Here is a 27,127-nt window from a genome sequence, read left to right as displayed (position 1 = left end):
GGGCAGAAATTTGGAAACGTCTAGGAGCAACAACGGCTCAGCCACAATGGGGTAGGCCACAAAAGCTCATAGAATGGTACTGCCGGGGGCTGAAGCGCATAAAAATCATCTGTCCTCGGTTGTGACACTCATTACAGAGTTCCAAACGGCCTCTGGAACCAACATCAGCACAATAACTGTCAGGAGCTTAATGAAATGGGTTTCCATGGCCCACAAGCCTAAGTTCACCATGTGCAATGCCAAGCATCGGCTGGAGTGTTGTAAAGCTTACCGCCATTGGACTCTGGAGCGTTGGAAACGCCCCAATGCACAGTCCCAACTGTAAAGTTTGGTAGAGGAGGAATAATGGTCTGGGGCTGTTTTTCATGGTTTGGGCTAAGCCCCTTAGTTCCAGTGAAGGGAAATCTAACGCTACAGGATACAATTAAATTCTAAATGATTCTGTGCTTCCAACTTTCTGGTTTGGGCAAGGCCCTTTCCTGACAATGCACCTGTGCACAAAGCCATGACATCATTTTCTGGAATTTTCCAACTGTTTAAAGGCACAGTCAACTTAGTGTATGTAAACTTCTGACCCACTGGAATTGTGATACAGTGAATTATAAGTGAAATAATCTGTCTGTAAACAATTGTTGGAAAAATTACTTGTGTCATGCACAAAGTAGACGTCCTAACCGACTTGCCACTAACTATAGTTTGTTAACAAGAAATGTGTGGAGTGGTTGAAAAACGAGTTTTAATGACTCCAACCTAAGTGTATGTAAACTTCCTGACTTCAACTGTATGTAATCCTGTACGAGCGTATGTGCCAAATACATTACCATATTACAGATGTCAAGCTTATGGGCATGTGGCAGCAGTGTGTAGGAGGGAGGGTCCAAGGTGTGAGAAGTGTGCAGAAGGGCATGAGTAGTGAGGGTAGTAGAGATATACCAGTACAGTGGGATAAGCCCAAAAAATGATATATAAAGTTCAGTAAGACTGGACGTTTAGCCTTTATAGCAGTGGTTATCAACTGTACGGCAGGAATGGAATGGAAGTCGCAGAAAATTGAGATTGTGGTGGTAGCTGCAGGGAGGTATTTGGGTGTGCGAGACTAGACATCAGAAGAGTTACAGGATGTGTTAAGTGGTGATGTCTCATCCTTTCAGGATGATGACATGAGGTAGGAATAAATGCATTTAATTAGTGGAGTAGAGTGGTGTTCATTTTATTTTATATAATTTCGAAATTAGTTTGAGTTTGAGTTTATTTTTTATTTTTACAGGGACAGTGCACATTAATCAACATTTCAGTAAAAGTGCCGGTTTTAGCCAACCGGCTAATTTTCAACCGCAGTCCCTGGGCAGGTTATTAAAAACAATTACAATATAGACAATAGCAACATAGAACAAGCAAGACATAGCATACAGACAGAGCAACATAGGACAAGCAAGACGTAGCATACAGACAGAGTGAGTGTAGTGTTAGATGGTAGGGTATTTATGACATTTTATCTAGCAAGCAAAGTGTGAGGGAGTTGTACTCCAGTCTAGTAGGTGGCGGTAATGCAATAAATTGGATGCCAACTGCCGTTAAACCTCAAAGAAGAAAAAGATGAAGAAGAAGAAGAAGAAGTACACTCACCGTGCTATACAGGAAATAGCTACTGTCGTCATCTCCGTTTAGTTGCAATGTTGTACGAGGTCTCTTTCTGAAAGGTTTGTCATATTTCTTAGTGATCGGGAAAGAAAAACGTGAATTAATTCATACTACCCTATACATGATTACTTTTAAAACTGATTCGAGGAAATACGCCGTATTGTACTCACAGTTGCTAATCTGCTAGCATTCTTTACAGCAGCATTAGCCTGTTAGCTAGATAGATTCTTGCAAAAGCTACACTAGGTAGTAAAATATAGCTAAGACGCAACTACCGCTATTTAGGTAGCTAACGTATATATGCCAAGTTTTTGATGGCCACTTTGCAAGTTTAGGTGCACAATTCTCACATCGGAAACTGGATAGCTTGCAAGTTAGCTAGCGGGACATTCTGGCCTTAATTGAATTGACATTTACAAATCTACATTTATTCGCCAACAATTGTAAGAAATCAACACAAATTATTTGTAGTTAGATACCAGATAGTCGTTAGTTTCAGTAACATTGGCTAAATTTAACCTCGAGTTGGTGACACAATGAAAAAACCCTAGTGTTGTTGACAAGGGGAGATAATCAGTCTTGTCATCAACGCTAAATGTCTATATTGCTAAATGTCTCTTTTCATCACAGAGTACATCGTCAGCTGATGAATTATGTTAACGAATGTACAATTTATAATTTTTGTGTCCTGAAACAGCTGTCACACTTAGGTTGCATAAGCAGCAATGATGTCTGGCACCGGGGGAGGGAAGCGAGCCTCAGGTGGGGACAGCCCCCCTGGTCCACCTGAGAAAAAGAGTAAAAAAGAGGAGAAGACCACCACCACTCTCATTGAGCCAATACGCATTGGGGGAGTGTCCTCTACGGTTAGTCACTATTTTTGGCCTCCACATCTTGGTCTTGTCTATAATGAAGTATATTATCCCTCCTACAGGGTTATCATCTTCATTATCATGTATTTCACATCTGCAGGAGGAAATGGACATGAAAGTGATCCAGTTTAAGAATAAGAAGCTGAGTGAGCGTCTGGAGCAGAGGCAGACCATGGAGGACGAGTTGCGAGAGAAGATCGAGAAGCTGGAAAAGCGACAAGCCACTGATGATACCACACTGCTCATTGTGAATCGTTACTGGTCCCAGGTACGTACATTCCACAATCGTTTGCTGCCTTGAAGGATCATAGACATACAGTACCAGTCAAAAGTTTGGACACAACTACTCATTCAAGGGTTTTTCTTGATTTTACTATTTTCTACATTGTATAATAATAGTGAAGACATCAAACTATGAAATAACACAGTGTAGTAACCAAAAAAACTGTTAAAACAAATTCTTCAAAGTAACAACCCTTTGCCTTGACATCTTTGCACACTCTTGGCAGTCTCTCAACCAGATTCACCTGGAATGCTTTTCCAACCGTTTTGATGGAGTTCCCGCATATGCTGAGCAGTTGTTGGCTGCTTTTCCTTCACTCTGCGGTCCAACTCATCCCAAAACATCTCAATTGGGTTTAGGTCAAGTGATTGGAGGCCATGTTATCTGATGCAGCTTTTCATCACTCTCCTTCTTGGTCAAATATCCCTTTACACAGCCTGGAGAAGCCTGGAGATGTATTGACTCATTGTCCTGTTGAAAAACAAATGATAGGCCCACTAAGCCCAAACCAGATGGGATGGTGTATCGCTGCAGAATGCTGTGGTAGCCATGCTGGTTTGTGTGCCTTGAATTCAAAATAAATCGGCAACAGTGTAACCGGCAAAGCACCATCACACCACCTCCTCCATGCTTCACAGTGGGAACCACATCATACAGAGATCATCCATTCACATACTCTGCGTCTCACAAAGACACGGCGGTTGGGACCAAAAATCTCAAATTTGGACTCATCAGACCAAAGGACAGATTTCCACTGGTCTAATGTCCATTGCTCGTGTTTCTTGGCCCAAGCAAGTCTCTTTTTATTATTGGTGAACTTTAGAAGTGGTTTCTTTGCAGCAATTCGACCATGGAGGCCTGATTCATGCAGTCTCCTCTGAACAGTTGATGTTGAGATGTCTGTTACTTGAACTCTGAAACATTTATTTTGGCTGCAATTTCTGAGGCCAACTCTAATGAACTTATCCTTTGCAGTAGAAGTAATTCTGGGTCTTCCTTTCCTAGCGCTTGATGGTTTTTGTGATGGCATTTGAAGAAACATTCAGTTCTTGAAATCTTCTGGATTGACTGACCATGTCTTAAAGTAATGATGGACTGTCATTTCTCTTTGCTTATTTGAGCTGTTCTTGCCATAATATATGGACTTGGTATTTTACCAAGTAGGGCTGTCTTCTGTATACCATCCCTACCTTGTCACAACACAACTGATTGGCTCAAACACATTAAGAAGGAAGGAAATTCCACAAATGTACTTTTAACAAGGCACACCTGTTAGTTGAAATGTATTCCAGGTGACTAACTCATGAAGCTGGTTGACAAATGCCAAGAGTGTGCAAAGCTGTCATCAAGGCAAAGGGTGGCTACTTTGAAGAATCAAAAATATATTTTGATTTGTTTAACACTTTTTTTGGTTGCTACGTGATTCCATGTGTGTTACTTCAGTTTTGATGTCTTCACTATTATTAAAAAAATACATTTAAAATCCCTTGAATGAGTAGGTGTGTCCAAACTTTTGACTTGTACTGTATGCTTAACCTAAAATGTAACCCCCACCCATACTGAATTACCCTTTCTTTGACTTCCAGTTGGAAGAAAATGTTCACGTCCTGCGCCTCCGCATTGACCCCACGGTGGTCCCAGCACCGCCTGCTATGCCGGTCTCTGCCCCTACCCCAATAGAAGAGGATGGTATGATGATTCCACCACCCCCTCCTCCAGCAACAGAACACGAGGAGACACAGCCTCCCCCACCTGATGTTATGGAGAAAGCTCCTGAACCACAGCAGGACTCGACAACAGGTAAGATGATCCCTGCTCTCTCGCTCGCTCAACCTTTCTCTTTGCATATCTAGCTCTGATCTGCAGTAATGATACCTCCAAGTCCATTGCTTTGCCACCTGTAATAACTGATGTGAGGTATGGAAACGTAACGAAGCAGTACACCTTTCTAGCATTTATGCCACATTTATATTTTCAACCACATCCTAAGTCCTCCTGTCCATTTTTACTTATCACCATGATCTGTAGCACCTCCACCCACTACTTCCCTCAGTGAGAGTGCCAAGGCCTTCCTCTCCATTCTGGACAACAGCAGTGAGGAGGAGCTCAGCCTGCAGCTGCAGGACAGGATGCAGTTTAGCAAAGAGGCTGCTGCTTGCATGGTCTGCGTCTTCGACAGGTTGCACAGCCGCATCGACGGCCTATGCACCCAGATCCAGTCCGCAGGTAACTATTCAGACTCACACTCATGACTAGGGACTATTTTTTTTCTCACTTTTTTTGTTGTAGAAGCATTTGGGTTCTAAATGTGGCATAAACATGTTGAGGATTTCCCTACTGTGACATTTACAGTTGAGTAACCCTAGTAACTGTGTTGTCTTTGTCAGTGTGTGAGGACGACGGCCAGGAAGAGCTGCTCCGTCTGAATCGCACTCTGCTGGAGGAGAATAGCAGACTCCAAGACCTGGCTTCCTCCCTGCAGGGCAGACACCACAAGATGTCTATGGAGGTACTTTGCCTCACCCTATAATGTAGTGTGGGTGGATTGGGAATGCCCACATCTCCATGGTGTGTCCTCTCACGCTTTTGTATCCTCAAATTGAATGTGTGCCATTTCTCATCGGTGGTAATAAATGGCGATTGTGTAAATTCATCCAGTCAATTTCTTAATCAAATGTTCTCTCATCTGTGCTTCTCTTGTTCAGTACAATGAGCTTGTGGATAAGGTGACGAGCTCGGAGACCAAGGTGTCTGAGATGGAGACTGCTGTGGAGGATCTGCAGTGGGACATCGAGAAGCTCCGTAAAAGGGAACAGAAGCTCAACAAGCATCTAGCTGAAGCACTTGAGCAGGTTTGTTTAATTTGTGTACGTGGGTGGGTGTGTATACTTTGTGTGTGTATAGTCCTGGATCTCATCATTGCTGATGGCACTCTCCATTATGCATCTATGGCCAGCGATAAGGCATCAGAGCATGCCAGCCATTGAATCGCAGCTGTGTGTGTTTATCTATGTCCTGCTGTATGCACATGGGTAAAATCATGTTTTGATATTGTATAGTCTAAATGAAGACTGTAACCACATTTAATATTACTATTGTAATATTTCTAGGTTAGTGTCTGAACTAATGTATGGGCCAAGTTCGCTAAACACCTCTTATGATTATTCTGTCCAGTTGAACTCGGGCTACTACACCACTGGCAGCTCAGGGGGGCTACCCGGAGGCCAGATCACTCTCAATATACAGAAGGTGAGTGCAGACTTGTCACTTTTTTTGTCCAGCCATGTTCTTGAGCTTCCCTTCAGTCTTGTTTTGATACATTGTTGTATTCCAACCCAGTCATATGGAGTTGAATTGGTGCCAAAAGTGATAATAATTTAACTTCATACTGTCATTATTATGTCTGTTAGTTTGAGAGCCTGAATGCAGAGTTGGAGCAAAACCAGGAGCTGGCCAACAACCGCATGGCGGAACTGGAGAAACTACAGCAGGAGCTCCAAGAGGCTGTGAGGGAGAGTGAGAAGCTCAAGGTACAGAAGTCGTCTCCTCTGAGGGAATACAAGACTAAACTCACCGCAATACTCTGTCTGCTTAACAAAGGATATGCTCACTATTTAGACAGTCTTGATGAGTCAGGTGTCAAGTCAAGGAAGACAATAATTGTAGAATGTATAAACACAATAACTTGTCTTTGTCATTATGATCATTGAATCTATACTCTGCATGTAATATCATTAAATGCATTTACTTTTCTGTTTGCTCTATCCCAAATTGATTGCATTTATATAGTTTTTCAGCGGGTCCCAAGGCATCTTACAGCGTATGAGGGGGGTAACTCACTCACTTAACTCCTTTTCAGTTGGACCTGAAAAATATTCCAGAGGATGTGGTGAAGGAGACCGCGGACTACAAGTGCCTGCAGTCCCAGTTCTCACTACTCTACAACGAGTCTCTCGGGGTGAAGACCCAGCTGGACGAGGCCCGGGCCCTGCTCCTCACCGCCAAGAACGCCCACCTCAGACAGATAGAGCATATGGAGGTCAGAAGCACTAATTTAGCAGATAGGTTTTACTTGCAGTCATGGTGAACTTGGTTGTACCTCCCTTAGTTCAATGCACTGGTTGTCGCTTTGGATAAGATAAACTGACAAATGACTTAAGTGTAGGAGGGAGCCACTGATTTAAAATCAACATTTCAGCATATCAGACCTGTTTCTTTATATATGTGCTTGATTGTGCCTGTCTGGGGTACCAGATGGATGGGTTTTGACCTTTTGGGACTATTCCATTGGTTACATTGTGCTTGATTGTGCCTGTCTGGGATACCAGATGGATGGGTTTTGACCTTTTGGGACTATTCCATTGGTTACATTGTGCTTGATTGTGCCTGTCTGGGGTACCAGATGGATGGGTTTTGACCTTTTGGGACTATTCCATTGGTTACATTGTGCTTGATTGTGCCTGTCTGGGATACCAGATGGATGGGTTTGGACCTTTTGGGACTATTCCATTGGTTACATTGTGCTTGATTGAGCCTGTCTGGGATACCAGATGGATGGGTTTTGACCTTTTGGGACTATTCCATTGGTTACATTGTGCTTGATTGTGCCTGTCTGGGGTACCAGATGGATGGGTTTTGACCTTTTGGGACTATTCCATTGGTTACATTGTGCTTGATTGTGCCTGTCTGGGGTACCAGATGGATGGGTTTTGACCTTTTGGGACTATTCCATTGGTTACATTGTGCTTGATTGTGCCTGTCTGGGGTACCAGATGGATGGGTTTTGACCTTTTGGGACTATTCCATTGGTTACATTGTGCTTGATTGAGCCTGTCTGGGATACCAGATGGATGGGTTTTGACCTTTTGGGACTATTCCATTGGTTACATTGTGCTTGATTGTGCCTGTCTGGGGTACCAGATGGATGGGTTTGGACCTTTTGGGACTATTCCATTGGTTACATTGTGCTTGATTGAGCCTGTCTGGGGTACCAGATGGATGGGTTTTGACCTTTTGGGACTATTCCATTGGTTACATTGTGCTTGATTGTGCCTGTCTGGGGTACCAGATGGATGGGTTTGGACCTTTTGGGACTATTCCATTGGTTACATTGTGCTTGATTGTGCCTGTCTGGGGTACCAGATGGATGGGTTTTGACCTTTTGGGACTATTCCATTGGTTACATTGTGCTTGATTGTGCCTGTCTGGGATACCAGATGGATGGGTTTTGACCTTTTGGGACTATTCCATTGGTTACATTGTGCTTGATTGTGCCTGTCTGGGATACCAGATGGATGGGTTTGGACCTTTTGGGACTATTCCATTGGTTACATTGTGCTTGATTGTGCCTGTCTGGGATACCAGATGGATGGGTTTGGACCTTTTGGGACTATTCCATTGGTTACATTGTGCTTGATTGTGCCTGTCTGGGGTACCAGATGGATGGGTTTTGACCTTTTGGGACTATTCCATTGGTTACATTGTGCTTGATTGTGCCTGTCTGGGGTACCAGATGGATGGGTTTTGACCTTTTGGGACTATTCCATTGGTTACATTGTGCTTGATTGTGCCTGTCTGGGGTACCAGATGGATGGGTTTTGACCTTTTGGGACTATTCCATTGGTTACATTGTGCTTGATTGTGCCTGTCTGGGGTACCAGATGGATGGGTTTTGACCTTTTGGGACTATTCCATTGGTTACATTGTGCTTGATTGTGCCTGTCTGGGATACCAGATGGATGGGTTTTGACCTTTTGGGACTATTCCATTGGTTACATTGTGCTTGATTGTGCCTGTCTGGGATACCAGATGGATGGGTTTGGACCTTTTGGGACTATTCCATTGGTTACATTGTGCTTGATTGTGCCTGTCTGGGGTACCAGATGGATGGGTTTGGACCTTTTGGGACTATTCCATTGGTTACATTGTGCTTGATTGTGCCTGTCTGGGGTACCAGATGGATGGGTTTTGACCTTTTGGGACTATTCCATTGGTTACATTGTGCTTGATTGTGCCTGTCTGGGGTACCAGATGGATGGGTTTTGACCTTTTGGGACTATTCCATTGGTTACATTGTGCTTGATTGTGCCTGTCTGGGATACCAGATGGATGGGTTTTGACCTTTTGGGACTATTCCATTGGTTACATTGTGCTTGATTGTGCCTGTCTGGGATACCAGATGGATGGGTTTTGACCTTTTGGGACTATTCCATTGGTTACATTGTGCTTGATTGTGCCTGTCTGGGATACCAGATGGATGGGTTTTGACCTTTTGGGACTATTCCATTGGTTACATTGTGCTTGATTGTGCCTGTCTGGGATACCAGATGGATGGGTTTTGACCTTTTGGGACTATTCCATTGGTTACATTGTGCTTGATTGTGCCTGTCTGGGATGCCAGATGGATGGGTTTGGACCTTTTGGGACTATTCCATTGGTTACATTGTGCTTGATTGTGCCTGTCTGGGGTACCAGATGGATGGGTTTTGACCTTTTGGGACTATTCCATTGGTTACATTGTGCTTGATTGTGCCTGTCTGGGGTACCAGATGGATGGGTTTTGACCTTTTGGGACTATTCCATTGGTTACATTGTGCTTGATTGTGCCTGTCTGGGGTACCAGATGGATGGGTTTTGACCTTTTGGGACTATTCCATTGGTTACATTGTGCTTGATTGTGCCTGTCTGGGGTACCAGATGGATGGGTTTGGACCTTTTGGGACTATTCCATTGGTTACATTGTGCTTGATTGTGCCTGTCTGGGATACCAGATGGATGGGTTTTGACCTTTTGGGACTATTCCATTGGTTACATTGTGCTTGATTGTGCCTGTCTGGGATACCAGATGGATGGGTTTTGACCTTTTGGGACTATTCCATTGGTTACATTGTGCTTGATTGTGCCTGTCTGGGGTACCAGATGGATGGGTTTTGACCTTTTGGGACTATTCCATTGGTTACATTGTGCTTGATTGAGCTTGCCTGGCACATCTAAAGTATTTGATAGAGAACTAATACTACTTGAACCCAGGTCTGGCACGTATATCATGAATACAAAAAGGAATATATGTGGTTGGAAAGGTAATGCCGTGGCAACCGTGAAAGTGGATTACATCACAAATTATAAAAACATGGCCAACACTAGTAGTCATGATGTCAGAGTTTGGTGTGATGTCGCTGTTCGACAGCCGTCAACCAAAGTTGGTGGTGTTCGTCATCTTTTCAGAGTGACGAGCTGTCACTACAGAAGAAGCTCCGCACTGAGGTCATCCAGCTGGAAGACACGCTGGCGCAGGTGCGCAAGGAGTATGAAATGCTGCGTATCGAGTTTGAGCAGAACCTGGCGGCCAACGAGCAAGCAGGTAACGTCTCATGTCCACAACACCTCCCACTCCCTAGGCTTGTTTCTATCACTGAAGGTTTCTCATAAAAAACCAATGTTTTTCTGTGAGATGTTTGAATGAACTATTTTCAGTGATCTTATGTACTTTAGTAATATATGCATGTCTTGTTTATTTAATCATTTTCTGTAACCAAGGATGTTGACTGTGTGTTTGGGAGGAATGTATCCTATCCATATTGCTCACAAGTTTACGGCACCAGACAATAGTTGGACAAAATACTGCGACGGCGCTGACTGAAAACCCATGGTCATTATCTTATCGACACCTCTGTCCCTTTTGATCTTTCCCTCAGGCCCAATCAACAGAGAGATGCGCCACCTCATCAGCAGCCTCCAGAACCACAACCACCAGCTGAAAGGTGACGTGCAGCGTTACAAGCGGAAGCTCCGGGAAACACAGATGGAGATTAATAAGGTAGGCAACTGATCCTGCACTTTCTTCTGCTCTCTAAGAATATTTCATCAATATGCGTAGTTCATAGATAGAGCCATAGGACCTGACCGGGTCAAACTCTGGACCCTTATTATAGGTTAACTACAGCCTGGAGTTTGCCCTGGTGAGGTGGTTAGGTCATGGTTCAACAAAACTTGAGATTCAGGATAAACATGACACTTGAATCATGATATTTGGTACGACAATGTGATAAATGCGATCGATGTCCCAAAAGCATTTCCTGTCCCTTTGTCAGTTGCGGTGCCAGAGTGGTGACACTGGGCTTCTGTCGTTGGAGGAGCCGGTGAGCGACAGCCTGGAGGTGAAGAAAGAAGAGGATGAAGACCAAGAAGAGGAGGAGGAGAGGAGGAGGGAGCTGGAGAGACAGCGGTCCCGGGAGAGGGAGAGGGAGGCCGAGAGGGAGCGAGAGAGGGAGCGAGAAAGGGAGCGACAGCGCAGCGAAGAGTTGAAGAGAAAAGATTCTGACACACTGAAGATGCTGAGGGCTGAACTTAAGTATGTTTAGTTTTTGGTCACAGAACACACAACTTGTATTTTATATAGAATTAAGGGTACTGTCATATAGTAGAGGACTTAACTCATTGTCATATTCTGGAGTTAGGTAGTGCTGACCCTTCTACGGTTCATTCTTCTTTCCCCTCAGGAAAGCCCAGGAGTCTCAGAAGGAGATGAAGCTACTTTTGGACATGTATAAATCAGCTCCCAAAGAGCAGCGAGACAAAGTGCAGCTTATGGCAGCAGAGCGCAAGTCTAAAGCCGAGGTTTGTCCAACTATGCTCTTTGACTTCTTCAAATTCCAACCTGAACTGTAGGTTATCATTGAAAGTCAATTCATGAGATGGTTAGTGTTATCTGAATCTTCCCCCCCACTACAAGCTGAAGTAGTGTCTCAGTCCGTGTGTTATACCTAAATCCACGCTCTGTCCCAGGTGGATGAGTTGCGGGTGCGGGTTCGAGAGCTGGAGGAGAGGGAGAGGAAGGAGAGCAAGAAGCTGGCTGATGAGGACGCTCTCAGGAAGATACGCGTGGCAGAGGAGACGATCGATCACCTACAGAAGAAGCTCACGGCCACCAAACAGGTACTGTATTTCCACTACACATTCAAATCTTTTGCAGAGGTGCTGAATATGCTCTATCAGTAGGGTAGGGTTATGCAAGCAGTGTGCTTGGCGGGGTTGTGCTCTCGACCTTCTCCTCTGAGTCTGTACGAGAGTTGCGGCGATGGGACAAGACTGTAACTACCAATTTGGATATCATGAAAAATGGGTAAAAAGTTATAAAACAAATAAACTCAGCAAACAAAAAAGTCCTCTCACTGTAAACTGCATTTATTTACAGCAAACTTAACATGTGTAAATATTTGTATGAACATAACATGATTCAACAACTGAGACATAAACTGAACAAGTTCCACAGACATGTGACTAACAGAAATTGAATAATGTGTCCCTGAACAAAGGGGGGGGTCAAAATCAAAAAATAAGTCAATATCTGGTGTGGCCACCAGCTGCATTAAGTACTGCAGTGCTCCTCCTCATGGACTGCATCAGATTTGCCAGTTCTTGCTGTGAGATGTTACCCCACCAAGGCACCTGCAAGTTCCTGGACATTTCTGGGGGGAATGACCCTAGCCTTCACCCTCCGATGCAACAGGTCCCAGACCTGCTCAATGGGATTGAGATCCGGGCTCTTCACTGGCCATGGCAGAACACTGACATTCCTGTCTTGGAGGAAATCACACACAGAACGAGCAGTATGGCTGGTGGCATTGTCATGCTGGATGGTCATGTCAGGATGAGCCTGCAGGAAGGGTACCACATGAGGGAGGAGGATGTCTTCCCTGTAACGCACAGCGTTGAGATTGCCTGCAAAGACAACGAGCTCAGTCAGATGTCGCCCCAGATCTTGACAGACCCTCCACCTCCAAATCGATCCCGCTCCAGATTACAGGCCTCGGTGTAACGCTCATTCCTTCGACGATAAACGCGAATCCGACCATCACCCCTGGTGAGACTAAACCGTAACTCGTCAGTAAAGAGCACTTTGACAGTCTTGTCTGGTCCAGTGACGGTGGGTTTGTGCCCATGGGCAACGTTGTTGCTGGTGAGGACCTGCCTTACAACAGGCCTACAAGCCCTCAGTCCAGCCTCTCTCAGCGCTGATGGAGGGATTGTGCGTTCCTGGTGTAACTCGGGCAGTTGTTGCCGCCATCCAGTACCTGTCCCGCAGGTGTGATGTTCAGATGTACTGATCTTGTGCAGGTGTTGTTGCACATGGTCTGCCACTGCGAAGACAATCAGCTGTCCTTCCTGTCTCCCTGTAGCGCTTTCTTGGGCGTCTCACAGTACAGACATTGCAATTTATTGCACTGGCCTCATCTGCAGTCCTCATGCCTCCTTGAAGCATGCCTAAGGCACGTTCACGCAGATGAGCAGGGACCCTGAGCATCTTTCTTTTGGTGTTTTTCAGAGTCAGTAGAAAGGCCTCTTTAGTGTCCTACGTTTTCATAACTGTGACCTTTATTGACCACCATATGTAAGCTGTTAGTGTCTTAACGACCGTTCCACAGGGGCATGATCATTGAACAAGCATGGGAAACCATTTACAATGAAAATCTGTGAAGGAATTCGTAAAAAATCCAAATAATCTTTGAAAGACAGGGCCCTGAAAAAGGGATGTTTCTTTTTTTGCTGTGTTTATATACTCATCAGTTAGTGAGTATACCAAACATTTAAGAATACATTCCTAATATTCAGTTGCACCCCTTTTTGCCCTCAGAACAGTCTCAAATCGTCAGGGTATGGACTCAAAAGCGTTCCACAGGGATGCTGGCCCATGTTGACTCCAATGCTTCCCACTGTTGTGTCGATGTCATTTGGGTTTTGGATCATTCTTGTTACACATGGAAAATTGTTGAGTGTGAAAAATACAGCAGTGTTGCAAGTTCTTCACACAAACCGGTGCGCCTGGCACCTACCATACCCCGTTCAAAGGCACATAAATCTTTTGTCTTGCCCATTCACCCTCTGAATGGCACAGACACAACCCATGTCTCAAGGCTTAAAAATCCTTTAACCTGTCTCCTCCCCTTCATCTACACTGATTTGAAGTGGATTTAGCAAGTGACATCAATAATGGATCATAGCTTTCACCACCTGGTCAGTCTGCATGGAAAGAGCAGATGTTCTTAATGTTTTGTAGACTCAGTGTATATCCCACTGGGTAAAAACTGGTTGAATCAATGTAGTTTTCACAATTTCAACCCCAAAAACCTATGCAATGTCGTTGAATCAACATGGAAAACTGATTTGGTTTACAAAAAGTCAACTTTGAACCTAAATCAAATTGTGATTTTTGTTTTAATGTTAATTGACAACTCCGTTAAATGTAAATCAAAACTAGACGTTGAACTGACATGTGCCCAGTGGGATTAGCATATCTTTAAATATATATATATATTATAGCCATTTCAATTGTAGGCTTGTTGATCATGTAGGTAAGCACATTTGACAGTTTCAGATTGTAAAAAAAAAAAGGAAGTGACATTTCACTATAGTATAGCCTGCCTTAAGCTGAATCAGTAAAAAGTTATGGCTGATTTGGTGGGAAAGAAAAGCACATCTTCTCCTTTTTGTCAGTTCTTCAGTTTTAGGCCGAATGATAAAGGTGAGCCAGCAGACCTGACCAAAGTCACTTGTAAATGCTGACAGAATGTTCTGCAAGTCCATCATTCTGCTGAGTTCTATACTCTGGGGCAGAAAAGGTTTACATGCCGGTGTTCCTTGCCAGAAACATTTAGGTCATTTGCACTCTGAAGTAGGTTCTCATCAAGGATTTGCCTGTATTTTGCTCCAGTCATGGTTCCCTTACCAGTCCCTGCTGCTGAAGAGCATCCTCATAGCAGTCCCTGCTGCCACCACCATGCTTCATGGTAGGGATGTGTGATGAGCAGTGCCTGGTTTTCTCCAGAGATAGTGCTTTGTGTTCAGGGCAGATAGTTACATTTGTCTCATCAGACCACTGAGATCATAAGTATTTCTGTATTTCACATGCCTTTCTGCAAACTCCAGGAGTTTTTCTCAGGAGTGGCTTCCATATCGCCACTCTCCCATAAAGCCCAGATTGGTGAAGTGCCTTAGAGACTGTTGTCCTTCTAGTAGGTTCTCCGATCTCAGCCAAGAGGCTTCATTGGTTTCTTGGTCACCTCCCTGACCAAGGTCCACCTTGCTCAGTTTGGTCGGTAGGTCAGCTCTAGGCAGAGTCTGGGTAGTTCCATATTTTTTTTTGTAATTTCCCATTGCTGGAGACCACTGTGCTCTTGGAAACTTTCAAGACTAGAAATAGTTTTTATACGCTTTTCCAGATATGCCTTATCACAATTCTCTCTCTGAGATCTACAGACTGTTCCTTTGACTTCATGATAGAGTTTCTGCTCTGACATGCACTGTCAACTGTGGGACCTTCTATAGACAGGTGTGTGTCTTTCTAAATAATGTCCAAACAATTGAATTGGCCACAGGTGGACTCCAATCAAGTTGTAGTGATGTTTCTAGGATGATCAAAGGAAATTGGATGCATCTGAGCTCAATTTGGAGTGTCATAGCAGAGCGGTGTAGATACAGTGGGGGAAAAAAGTATTTAGTCAGCCACCAATTGTGCAAGTTCTCCCACTTAAAAAGATGAGGCCTGTAATTTATCATAGGTACACTTCAACTATGACAGACAAAATGAGAAAAAAAATTGCCACAATTGGTGGCTGACTAAATAGTTTTTTGCCCCACTGTATGTAAATGAGATTTCTGTATTTAATTTAATACATTTGCAAACGTTTCTTCAAACATGTTTTCACTGTTTTCTGTGTAGATGGGTATGAGAAATTCATTTTAAATTCAGGCTGTAACAACAATGTGGATACTTTGAAGGCACTGTATATTTGGGATTTGTACAGTTCGATATACAGTTCGATTTTTAGCCTAAGCCAATGTTCATTTAAGTGTTATAAAGAATGTTATAGGCTAAATAGTATTTTTATCTGATTGTTCGTTTTTATTTAAATGCACAATTTTTAAGTTATTGAAAACACAGAATCATCATTCATTTATTTTTCGTTCCAGCTTATTGAATGTGCTGCTGTGGGATCTTATGCCCAATTGCCTGTTGAGCAATTCAATGACATTAATAAACACTTTGACAATATTAGTTTAACTTGTGAAAGTAATGTTTAGTGCAACTTTTATGGACAGTAGCCTATGGTGTAGGCCTATATTATTGTCTGTTTGGTTTGCAAGGGGGGATTTTCCAACAGCACAATTTTATTTTGCCTACACTTTGGTCAAGTAACGCAGAAACCTATCTTGCTATTGTTCTCATTATTACTATACTGTTTTTATTGAGGCTAATCGCAAACAACTTTCTGAGATGGAACTCTGTTAGGCCACTGGGTTAATTCGATGGTTGATCATAAGAGTAGGTTATGTCTAGGACAAGGCACATTCAAATCGAATGAGGATTGTGGAGAAAGGGGAAATCAAGATTTTAAAACATTGAGCCAGACAACGAATTGTTAGCTGCAAAATGCCCGTGATCATCCGACATTGGAGAGGGGGACAAAACATGTTAGGGCTCTGTGACATTTTGTGTTGCTTTGGTGCCATCTGCTCTTTCTACGTTGTTCTCTTGCATTATGTTAATAGTCTAACTACCATATATGTATTAAGCTATGACAAATGGGGAATAGGCCATTTGGCATGTCGCCTTGCTGTGTGCTCACTCACTGTTGTGTCCTGCCAGACTCCGGAGGTGCAGTTAAATTCAAATATACTAAACCATCGTTTGTGACATCACAATGTCATCACCATCGACGATGGCTGTCAAACAATGTCAATAGACAATACAATCGTAAAATTGCCCTACCCTATATCGCAACGCAATGCTATTCAGATGAAGTCCGTTGATACATATTACACTGAACAAAAATATAAACTCAACATGTAAAGTGTTGGTTCCATGAGCTGAAATAAAAGATGCTAGAAGTTTTCCATACACACAAAAAGCTTAGTGAGCATGTCTCCTTTGCCAAGATAATCCGTCCACCTGACAGGTGTGTGAAATATAGAAGCTGATTAAACAGCATGATCATTACATAGTTGCACCTTGTGCTGGTAGACAAGAAAAGGCCACTCTAAAATGTGCAGTTTGGTCACAACACAATGCCGCAGATGTCTCAAGTTTTGAGGGAGCATGCAATTGGCATGCTGACTACAGGAATGTCTACCAGAGCAGTTGCCAGAGAATTGAATGTTAATTTCTCTAACATAAGCCAGCTCCAACGTTGTTTTACGAGAATTTGGCATTACGTCCAACCGTCCTCACAACTGCAGACCATGTGTAACCACACCAGCCCAGGACCTCCACATCCAGCTTCTTCACCTGCGGGATCGTCTGAGACCAGCTACCCGGACAGCTGATAAATCTGTGGCTTTGTCGGACGACATACCTTAATACATATGCTAGTTAGACTATTAACATAATGCAAGAGAACAACATAGATTGTAGAAAGAGCGGATAGCACCAAAGCAGCGCAAAATGTCACAGGGCCTAACATGTTTTGTCCCCCTCTCCAATGTCGGATGATCATGGGCCTTTTGCAGCTAACAATTAGTTGTCTGGCTCATTGTTTTAAAATCTTGATTTCCCCTTTCTCCACAATCTTCATTCGAATCTGTGGGTTTGCACAACTGATGAATTTCTGCGCAAATTTGTGTAGAAATTCTTCGGTTGTGCAAACCCACAGATTCATCAGCTGTCCGGGTGGCTGGTCTCAGACGATCCCGCAGGTGAGGAAGCCGGATGTGGAGGTCCTGGTCCAGGGTTTTGAGCTGACTGCAGTTCAGAGACATAACCGACTTCAGTGGGCAAATGCTCACCTTCGATGGCCACTGGCACGCTGGAGAAGTGTGCTCTTCACGGATTTCACCGGGCAGATGTGAGGGCGAGTGGTTTTCTGATGTCAATGTTGTGTTGAGTGCCCCATGGTGGCAGTGGGGTTATTATATGGGCGGGCATAAGCTACAGACAATGAACACAATTGCATTTTATCTATGGCAATTTGAATAAGCAAGATCCTGAGGCCCATTGTCATGTGAGTGATCTGCCGCCATCACTTCAGGTTTCGGCACGATAATGCATGGCTCCATGTTGCAAGGAGTCGTACACAATTCCTGGAACCTGAAAATGTCACATCTCTTCCATGGCCTGCATACTCACCAGACATCTCACCCATTGAGCATGTTTGGGTTGCTCTGGATTGACGTGTACGACAGCGTGTTCCAGTTCCCGCCAATGTTCAGCAACTTCGCACAACGTTCCACAGGCCACAATCAATAGCCTGATCAACTATATGCGAAGGACATGTGTTGCGCTGCATGAGGCGAATGGTGGTCACACCAGATACTGACTGGTTTTCTGATCCACGCCCCTACCTTTTTTAAGGCATCTGTGACCTACAGATACATATCTGTATTCCCAGTCATGTGAAATCCATAGATGAGGGCATAATGAATGTATTTCAATTGACTGATTTCCTTATATGAACTTTAACTCAGTAAAATATTTGAAATGGTTGCATTTTTATATTTTGGTTCAGTGTTAAAATGACTGTGAGATACGTTCAGGTACAGTGCAAAATGACTGTGAGATACGTTCAGGTACAGTGCATTCGGAAAGTATTCAGGCCCCTTGACTTTTTCCAAATTTTGCTACATTTTACAACCTTATTCTAAAATTGTAATAAAATGTAATTTATTTTCATCAATCTACACACAATACCCCATAATGACAAAGCAAAAACAGGTTTTTAGAAATGTTTGCAAATGTATTAAAAGTTTTAAAAAATACCATATTTACATAAATATTCAGACCCTTTGCTATGAGACTCGAAATTGAGCTCCGGTGCATCCTGTTTCCATTGATCATCCTTGATGTTTCTACAACTTTATTGGAGTCCACCAGTGGTAAATTCAATTGATTGGACATGATTTGTAAAGACGCACACCTGTCTATATAACGGCCAACAGTTGACAGTGCATGTCGGAGCAAAAACCAAGCTACGAGGTCGAAGGAATTTTCCATAGAGCTCCGAGACAGGATTATGTCGAGGCACAGATCTGGGAAAGGGTACCAAAACAATTCTGCAGCATTGAAGGTCCCCAAGAACACAGTGGTTTCCATCATTCTTAATTGGAAGAAGTTTGGAACCACCAAGACTCTTTGGCCGCCCGGCCAAACTGAGCAATCCGGGGAGAAGGGCCTTGGTCAGGGAGGTGACCTAAGAACCCGATGGTCAATCTGACAGAGCTCCAGAGTTCCTCTGTGGAGATGTACTTCTGAAAGGTTCTTCCAACCATCTCTGCAGCACTCCACCAGTTCACCTTCCAAAAAGACAACGACCCTAAAGCAAACGGCCAAGACAATGCCGCAGTGGCTTCGGGACAAATCTCAATGTCCTCGAGTGGTCCAGCCAGAGCCTGGATTTGAACCCGATCGAACATCTCTGGAGAGACTTGAAAATATCTGTGCAGCGGACTCTCCCCATCCAACCTGACAGAGCTTGAGAGGATCTGCAGAGAAGAATGGGAGAAACTCCCCAAATACAGGTGTGCCAAGCTTGTAGGGTCATATCCAAGAACACTTGAGGCTCTAATCTCTGCTAAAGGTGCTTCAATAAAGTACTGATTTAAAGGGTCTGAACAAATATGTAATTGTGATATTAGTAAGACTAATGGTGCCAGAGGAGATGGCAGCCGTTTTACGGGCTCCTAACCGATTGTGTGTTTGCGTTATTTGTAACTTATGTACATAATGTTTCTACCACCATTTCTTATGACCAAAAAAGAGCTTCTGAATATCAGAACAGCAATCACTCGCCTCTTTAACGAGTCGGACGCAAAGGATTTTCTTCAGACACCTGACAAGGACCAAATCCCTGGCATTCATATGAATAAGAGACAGAGATATAGGGGACGTGGGTCGGTGTGCCTTGTAAGAATCCGATGGCGAGTGGGTAACCCGCCTCCACCTTCAGTACTATTAGCCAACGTGCAATCATTGGATGATAAACTCTATGAGCTACGATGAAGACTCTCCTAGCAACGGGACGTTAACTCTATCTTGTGTTTTACCGAGTCGTGGCTGAACATGGGTAACATACAGCTGGCTGTGATTTTCCGTGCATCGGCAAGATAGAACAACTGCCTCCGGTAAGACGAGGGGTGGCTGTCTGTGTCTATTTGTCAACATAGGCTTCATCTATATTTTTCGTAGCTGTCAATTTTCCACCACAAACCAATGTTGGAACTAAGACCGCACTCAACGAGCTGTATAAGGCCATAAGTAAACAAGAAAATGGTCAGCCAGAGGCGGTGCTGCTAGTGGCCGGGGACTTTAATGGGGCGGCAGGTAGCCTAGTGGTTAGAGCGTTTGTTCTTAACTGATTTGCCTAGTTAAATCAAATAAAAATAATTCAGGGAAACTTAAATCTGTTTCACCTCATTTCTACCAGCATGTTATATGTGCAACTAGAGGGGAAAAAAAACTCTAGACCAGCTTTACGCCACACACAGAAGCGTACAAAGCTATCCCTCGCCCTCCATTTGGCAAATCTGACCATAACTCTATCCTCCTGATTCCTGCTTACAAGCAAGAACTAAAGCAGGAAGTACCAGTGACTCACTCAATAGGGAAGTGGTCAGATGAAGCTACAGGACATTTTGCTAGCACAAACTGGAATATGTTCTGTGATTCTTCCAATGGCATTGAGGAGTACACCACATCAGTCACTGGCTTCATCCGTACTGAGCTAAAGGGTTTGGCTGCCGCTTTCAAGGAGCAAGAGACTAACCCGGACGCTTATAAGAAATCCCGCTTTGATCAAACAGGCAAAGCGTCAATACAGGATTAAGATAGAATCCTACTACACCGGCTACGAAACTCATCGGATGTTGCAGGGCTTGCAAACTATTACGGATTACAAAGGGAAGCACAGCCACGTGGCACTAGCCTACCAGACAAGCTCATTTACCTCTATGCGCGCATCGAGGCAAGCAACACTGAATACATGAGAGCACCAGCTGTTCCGTACTACTGTGTGATCACGCTCTCTGCAGCCGATGTGAGTAAGACCTTTAAACAGGTCAACATTCACAAGGTCGCAGGCCCAGACGGATTACCAGGACGTGTACTCAGAGCATGCGCTGACCAACTGGCAGGTGTCTTCACTGACATTTTCAACCTCTCCCTGACCGAGTCTGTAATACCTACATATTTCAAGCAGACCACCATAGTCCCTGTGCCCAAGAAAGCAAAGGTAACCTGCCTAAATGACCACTGCCCCGTAGCACTCACGTCAGTAGCCATGAAGTGCTTTGAATGGCTGGTCATGGCTCACATCAACACCATCATCCTGAAAACCCTAGACCCACTCCAATTCGCATAACGCCCCAACAGATCCACAGATGACGCAATCGCTATGCACCCCACACTGCCCTTTCCCACCTTGACAAAATCAACACATCGTGAGAATCGTGTTCAACACTATAGTGCCCTCAAAGCTCATCACTAAGTTAAGGACCCTAGAACTAAACACCTTCCTCTGCAACTGGATCCTGGACTTCCTGATGGGCCGACCCCCAGCTGGTAAGGGTAGGTAACAAAACATCTGCCACGTTGATCCTCAACATGGGGGCCCCTCAGGGGTGCGTGCTCACCCCTCCTGTAACACCATCCATTAAGTTTGCAGACAACACAACAGTGGTAGGCCTGATCACCGACAACGATGAGACAGCCTATAGGGAGGAGGTCAGAGACAGATCCGCTCCCTCAACGTGAAGTAAGGCCGAGCATGCCCCCATTCTCATCGACAGGGCTGTAGTGGAGCAGGTTCATAGCTTCAATTTCCTTGGTGTCCACCAACAAACTATCATGGTCCAAACACACCAAGACAGTGTTACAGGAGACTTTGCAACAAATTCTAAAAGACAGTTTTTGCTTTGTCATTATGGGTTATTGTATGTAGATTGAGGGTAGAAACTATTTACTCCATTATAGAATAAGGCTGTGACGTAACAAAATGTGGAACAAGGGGTCTGAATACGTTCCCGAATGCACTGTAAATAACACTGATCTAATGTGTTTTCGTCTGGCATATGGTAACAGGTGTCTGTCTCTCTACGGAGATTTAACCTCAATGACATGAAACTACATATCTAACAGTTAAATTAAAAAACAAATGCCAACTCTATTCCAACCTCCCACCCCCCCGTGCCTCTCCATTGTGTCCAGGAGGAGGAGGCCCTACTGAGTGAGATGGACGTGACGGGCCAGGCCTTTGAGGACATGCAGGAGCAGAACAGCCGGCTGATGCAGCAGCTGAGGGAGAAGGATGACGCCAACTTCAAGCTGATGTCGGAACGCATCAAGTCCAACCAGATCTACAAGCTGCTGAGGGAGGAGAAGGAGGAGCTGGCCGACCAGGTGCTAACCTTCAAGACCCAGGTGAGTGGGACTGTGGAGGATGGACTCGCTTCGTGTGTTTATTTCCAGGGCAACTTGCAAAGCAGATTGTATAACAGGTGCTCAACTTATTTGGCAGGGGAACCCTTTTTTTTTTTTTTTTTACAAAAATCTGGGCCCAAAAAATTTCTCGGGCCATATTGGCTATTGAAATGAAATGAAATAAAAATACACATTTGATGTAGTCCGGATAATACTTGTGTTTCTGAGCCAATGAGGAAGAGGTCTGATTGGTTCCCTTTGATGTCTGTCACAGGTGGAAGCTCAGCTATTGGTTGTACAGAAGCTGGAGGAGAAGGAGGGCATCCTCCAGAGCTCACTGGCCACTCTGGAGAAAGAGTTAGGAGTCCGCACACAAGCACTAGAACTAAACAAGAGGAAGGTAGGAAAACAATACCTCTACTACTACTACTACTACTACTACTACTACTACTACTACTACTAAGATACTTTTAAACTCTCCTTATTCCACAGTTACCTTACCAATACTACTTCTTTTACTATTTATGCTGTAATACCATGGTTACTAATACGAGCAATTACTAATACGACAATACGAGCAATTGTATTGCTGGTCACTCTTCTTGTAACGTTCTGTTGGGAGTATCTCTGAGTGTTTCTTGCCCCGCCATGTCCCCAGGCGGTGGAGGCAGCCCAGCTGGCTGAAGACCTGAAGGTGCAGCTGGAACACACCCAGTCCAAGCTGAGAGAGATCCAGGTTTCTGTGTCCGAGAACCGCACCGCCAGAGAGAGGGAGTTGGGCAACCTCAAAAGAGCACAGGTACACACTACTACTGTCAAGTCTGTCCTTTCTAGATATTTATCCTTTATTTAACCAGTCCCATTGAGATGAGCATATATTTTTCGAGGGAGCCCTGATATGTTAATTTGTCAGACTGTTTTCTCTACTAGCGGCACTAAGTCTAGGTCCAAAAGGTTTCATAACAGCTTCTACCCCCAAGCCATAAGGTTGCTGAACAACTAATAATATGGCTACCTGGACTATTTGCATTGACCCCCCCCCCCCCCTGTTTTTTTTTACGCTGCTGCTACTCCTATGTACATATTACCTCAATTACCTTGACTGTACCCCCGCACATTGTCTTGGCACTCCCTGTATATAGCCTCGTTATTTTATTGTTACTCAATTTTTTTCCTTTAGTTTATTTAGTAAATATTTTCAACTCTTATTTTTCTTACAACTCCATTATTGGTTAAGGGCTTGTAGTAAGCAATTTGGCGGATGTGTCATAACATTTTGATTTGACTGTCTAACTTCTAGGAGGACCTGTCCAGGCTACGACGAAAGCTGGAGAAGCAGAAGAAAGTGGAGGTGTACACTGATGCTGATGAGATCCTGCAGGAGGAGATTAACCAGTACAAGGTGAAAAAAATAAACTTAGCGTATCTTGATGGACTAGCCTTGCTTTTGTTTTATCAATTGCATGTGATGGTACATGTGAGAAGGTTCACATATTGTCTATTGTGGTACACTTTCTATCCAAATGGACCCTGTATTTTCTCTCATCCACGCCTTTCAGGCGAAGCTGCGTTGTCCGTGCTGCAACACCCGCGACAAGGAGACCGTGCTCACCAAGTGCTTCCACGTGTTCTGCTACGAGTGTCTGAAGACGCGCTACGACACCCGACAGAGGAAGTGCCCCAAATGTAACTGTGCCTTCGGGGCCAACGACTTCCACCGCATCTACATCACCTAACTCCGTTACACGGAGAGGAGAAGAAGAAGACAACGGTGAACAGAGCCTAAAGGAGAGGAAGGGGGGAAAATGGTGTGGTTGGAGAGGTGTCTGGAGAGTTTTGTTTTTTCTCAGTTTTAATCGCTCCTTTTGGAAAGACTTTCTTAAATTGCATCATTGCCGGTTGGTGCTAGTGACCAAACAGAGCATTGTCAGTGATTGCGATGTACGGTAGGTGGTAATAAGAACAGATGTGCTCATGCTCCCATACAAAGGTATTACTACTTCTGTTTTTCTGGCCAATCTTAGTCTGTCAGATCTTGCCCATGTGGAATTCTTAACATTTAACTGAGCCCATTTTTAAACTGTTAATCACCTTGTAAAAGTGAACTGGGAAGTTGTCGTGGTGCTGTATGATTTGGAGACAGACTTACCCAGAATCATCCTTTAGAATACCTGTATGTGCTTGTTTTGGATATTCAAAGAAAAGACGACCATTCTCCAGAACTGAGATTCCATTACTGGACACATATCTAGTTCAGTTGCTATGTTGAGTTGTGTACATTACGACTCCATTCAGTTGAAAATGAGTTCCTTTCATTGTCGTAACAATCACGTTATGCACCTGTGCAGAGATTTCACCGGATAATACTATTGTCGATACCTAGGAATCATTCAACTTAGTTGGCAGTTTAGTTTGACTTTGCCTGTGGCTAGCAGATCGAGCGCCTCAGTCACACACAACATCTGCAGGTTTTAGTGCCTCGTTACTGATGACATTTCAGTGGAAGAGTCAGCTCACGAGTGTCATTAAGTGGGCCGGGCCATCCCATCCAGCTCTTTCAAGACAACGTAAAGATTACTGGAACATTAAAGGAGCTATATGTAATAATTTGCATTGTAATTTCAGAAAATGTCCTTAATATATCTACAGTAATAGTGGAATGATAGTTTCACCTATATTTTTTCACCAAAACCATTTTTGGCCCCACACAAAATTCCATTCTAATGGTGCAGACTTCTTGACCGGGCAAGCGTCAAACATGTAGAAATCACTCAGCTCCAGTCAATTGGACAATGAGATTTGCTGGCTCCAGTCAATTGGACAATGAGATTTGCTGGCCCCAGTCAATTTGACAACTAGAGACGGTCCGTTGTTGAATTGTCACATATACAGTCTCTCATATATCTTACAACCATATTCTGCCTTAATGGAATCTCTGAACCCCCTTTTCCTCAGTTCTGATGATGCTAGCCATTTAATGAGAGCTTGGTGATGTGTTTGACGTTAGCACCTGTGCGAACCAAAATCATAACTGGCCTCAAAATACCACCGTGAGACTCTTGTGATCTAAAGTCAATGGCAAAAAAAACATCATGCATCTGTTCAAAATAAGACTTCTAGAATGTTTAGATGAAATGTTTGAGTTTTGTGATTCGGGATATTTGGATTGGTATTAATAAGTGGATAGTGTGGGCTCTGTGTTATGAACATACATGTCATAGACAAAGAAGCAGTTCTCATTCAGAACATAGTGATCATTTTGTATTTCACGGAGTGTAGATTTGGTGAGTTTTCCTAGTAAAAACAGACTTGCGCATCATGTTGTTGACTGTTGAATACATTTACTCATTATGGGGTTTTCTGACCTGGGAGTTGAACAATGGGAAAACATTTGATCTTGCTAAAACAAAGTGATGTGAGTGGTAATAGCAGGCTTTTTGTAATAAAAAATAAACAGTAAAGCCGATTTTAAATAAAATTTGCACCGGCAAATTGTCCAGAAGGGAATAAAATCCAATTGCAAAATAATGCTTTTTAGCCTATTCTCTGATGGAAAAACATTCGACTGGTCATGCTTATCGGTATATGGGTTGATTTGCATAATTTAGGGTAATCTATCTTATTTATAACATGCATACAGATACAAGGCCTTTGGGTGGAAAATCTGCCAGTCTGTGCTTTATAATCCCAATAATTGCGCAACAATTCTAAATGTAATTGTGTGTTAATAGTTGTGGCCATGATTAAAATTAGCCAATTTGTTTTTTTTCTGAACTGGTAATTGAAGCGCACTTCCCACTCGCCATTCAAATGCATTGGCAATGGAAGGCAGGCTTGAGCTTCAAAGTAGCCTTGGCAAAATCTTACCATATCCGTGGAGGCAATTATTTTATAAAGATTCCGTATGCCATTGAAATAAGTATTTCTCTCATGTTTTTTTTTGTTTGGAACTTTCTTCAATTGTCTGGTAGCCAAACACACTTTTGCGCTTAGCCTACTGCCTTGTGCACATTGCTGCGCTAATAATGTTGAGAAATAATAGTTTCAGGACATTTTAAGCTAAATGTTCTGATCTGTTGCATCAGATTCATGTTTTTAGGCCTACTGGTTGTATGAATTTGGGATCTATCATCCCACAACTGTCCAAGAGTCTGTTTGGACAAGCTGACCAATGGAATAGATCAACGTTTCTACCATGGGGGATAGTAAATTGACATACAGTGCATTCGGAAAGTATTCAGACCCCTTGACTTTTTACACGTTTTGTTACGTTACAGCCTCAAATTGATTCAATTGTTTATTTTCCTCATCAATCTACACAATACCCCATAATGACAAAGCAAAATCAGGATTCTTTTTTTTTTTTTTGCACATTTCATAAATATACCAAACTGTTACATTTACAGTTGAAGTCGGAAGTTCACATACACCTTAGCCAAATACATCTAAACTAAGTTTTTCACAATGCCTGACATTAAATCTAGTAAAAATTCCCTGTTTTAGGTCAGTTAGGAGCAGCACTTTAAGAATGTGAAATGTCAGAATAATTTAGATTTATTTCAGCACATTTCCAGTGGGTCAGACCTTTACATACAATCAATTAGTATTTGGTGGCATTGCCTTTAAATTGCTTAACTTGGGTCAAACGTTTCGGGTAGCCTTCCACAAGCTTCCCACAATAAGTTGGGTAAATTTTTGGCCCATTCCTCCTGACCGAGCTGGTGTAACTGAGTCAGGTTTGTAGGCCTCTTTGCTCGCACACACTTTTTCAGTTCTGCCCACATATTTTCTATAGGGGTGAGGTAAGGACTTTGATGGCCACTTCAATACCTTGACTTTGTTGTCCTTAAGCCATTTTGCCACAACTTTGGAAGTATGCTTGGGGTCATTGTCCATTTGGAAGACCCATTTGCGACCAAGCTTTAA

At 43.4% G+C, this 27,127-nt stretch overlaps 1 protein-coding gene across 2 annotated transcripts; it reads left to right on the top strand.

Moving 5' to 3' along the window:
- Positions 1–1,583: 1,583 nt before the first annotated feature.
- On the top strand, positions 1,584–25,521 carry LOC109870126 (E3 ubiquitin-protein ligase BRE1B). 2 transcript variants are annotated; one of them, XM_020460485.2, is made up of 20 exons: positions 1,584–1,700; positions 2,339–2,507; positions 2,614–2,781; positions 4,383–4,596; positions 4,825–5,022; positions 5,184–5,305; positions 5,502–5,648; positions 5,971–6,045; positions 6,207–6,326; positions 6,656–6,835; positions 10,021–10,156; positions 10,491–10,612; positions 10,887–11,146; positions 11,295–11,412; positions 11,581–11,730; positions 21,989–22,201; positions 22,476–22,601; positions 22,860–23,000; positions 23,502–23,603; positions 23,761–25,521. In XM_020460485.2, exons 2-20 carry the CDS (start codon positions 2,367–2,369, stop codon positions 23,935–23,937), a joined length of 2,910 nt encoding a protein of 969 aa, XP_020316074.1. In that variant the 5' UTR covers positions 1,584–1,700; positions 2,339–2,366; the 3' UTR covers positions 23,938–25,521. The 2 variants fall into 2 exon arrangements, with proteins under 2 accessions (XP_020316074.1, XP_020316075.1); XM_020460486.2 differs by having other exon boundaries at positions 1,685–1,700; positions 2,352–2,507.
- The last annotated feature ends 1,606 nt before the right edge of the window (positions 25,522–27,127 follow it).

Source organism: Oncorhynchus kisutch, linkage group LG25 (assembly GCF_002021735.2).
Source record: "Oncorhynchus kisutch isolate 150728-3 linkage group LG25, Okis_V2, whole genome shotgun sequence".
In the NCBI taxonomy this organism is placed as follows: Eukaryota; Metazoa; Chordata; class Actinopteri; order Salmoniformes; family Salmonidae; genus Oncorhynchus; species Oncorhynchus kisutch.
This window is presented reverse-complemented; position numbering and strand designations above follow the sequence as displayed.

Excerpts from the sequence above, each read along its gene's own strand:
- LOC109870126 (XM_020460485.2), top strand. The coding sequence starts at position 2,367 with ATGATGTCTGGCACCGGGGGAGGGAAGCGAGCCTCAGGTGGGGACAGC. Across the intron at positions 10,157-10,490 it reads GGCGGCCAACGAGCAAGCAG|GCCCAATCAACAGAGAGATG; the intron begins GTAACGTCTCAT and ends TCTTTCCCTCAG. Across the intron at positions 11,147-11,294 it reads ATGCTGAGGGCTGAACTTAA|GAAAGCCCAGGAGTCTCAGA; the intron begins GTATGTTTAGTT and ends CTTTCCCCTCAG.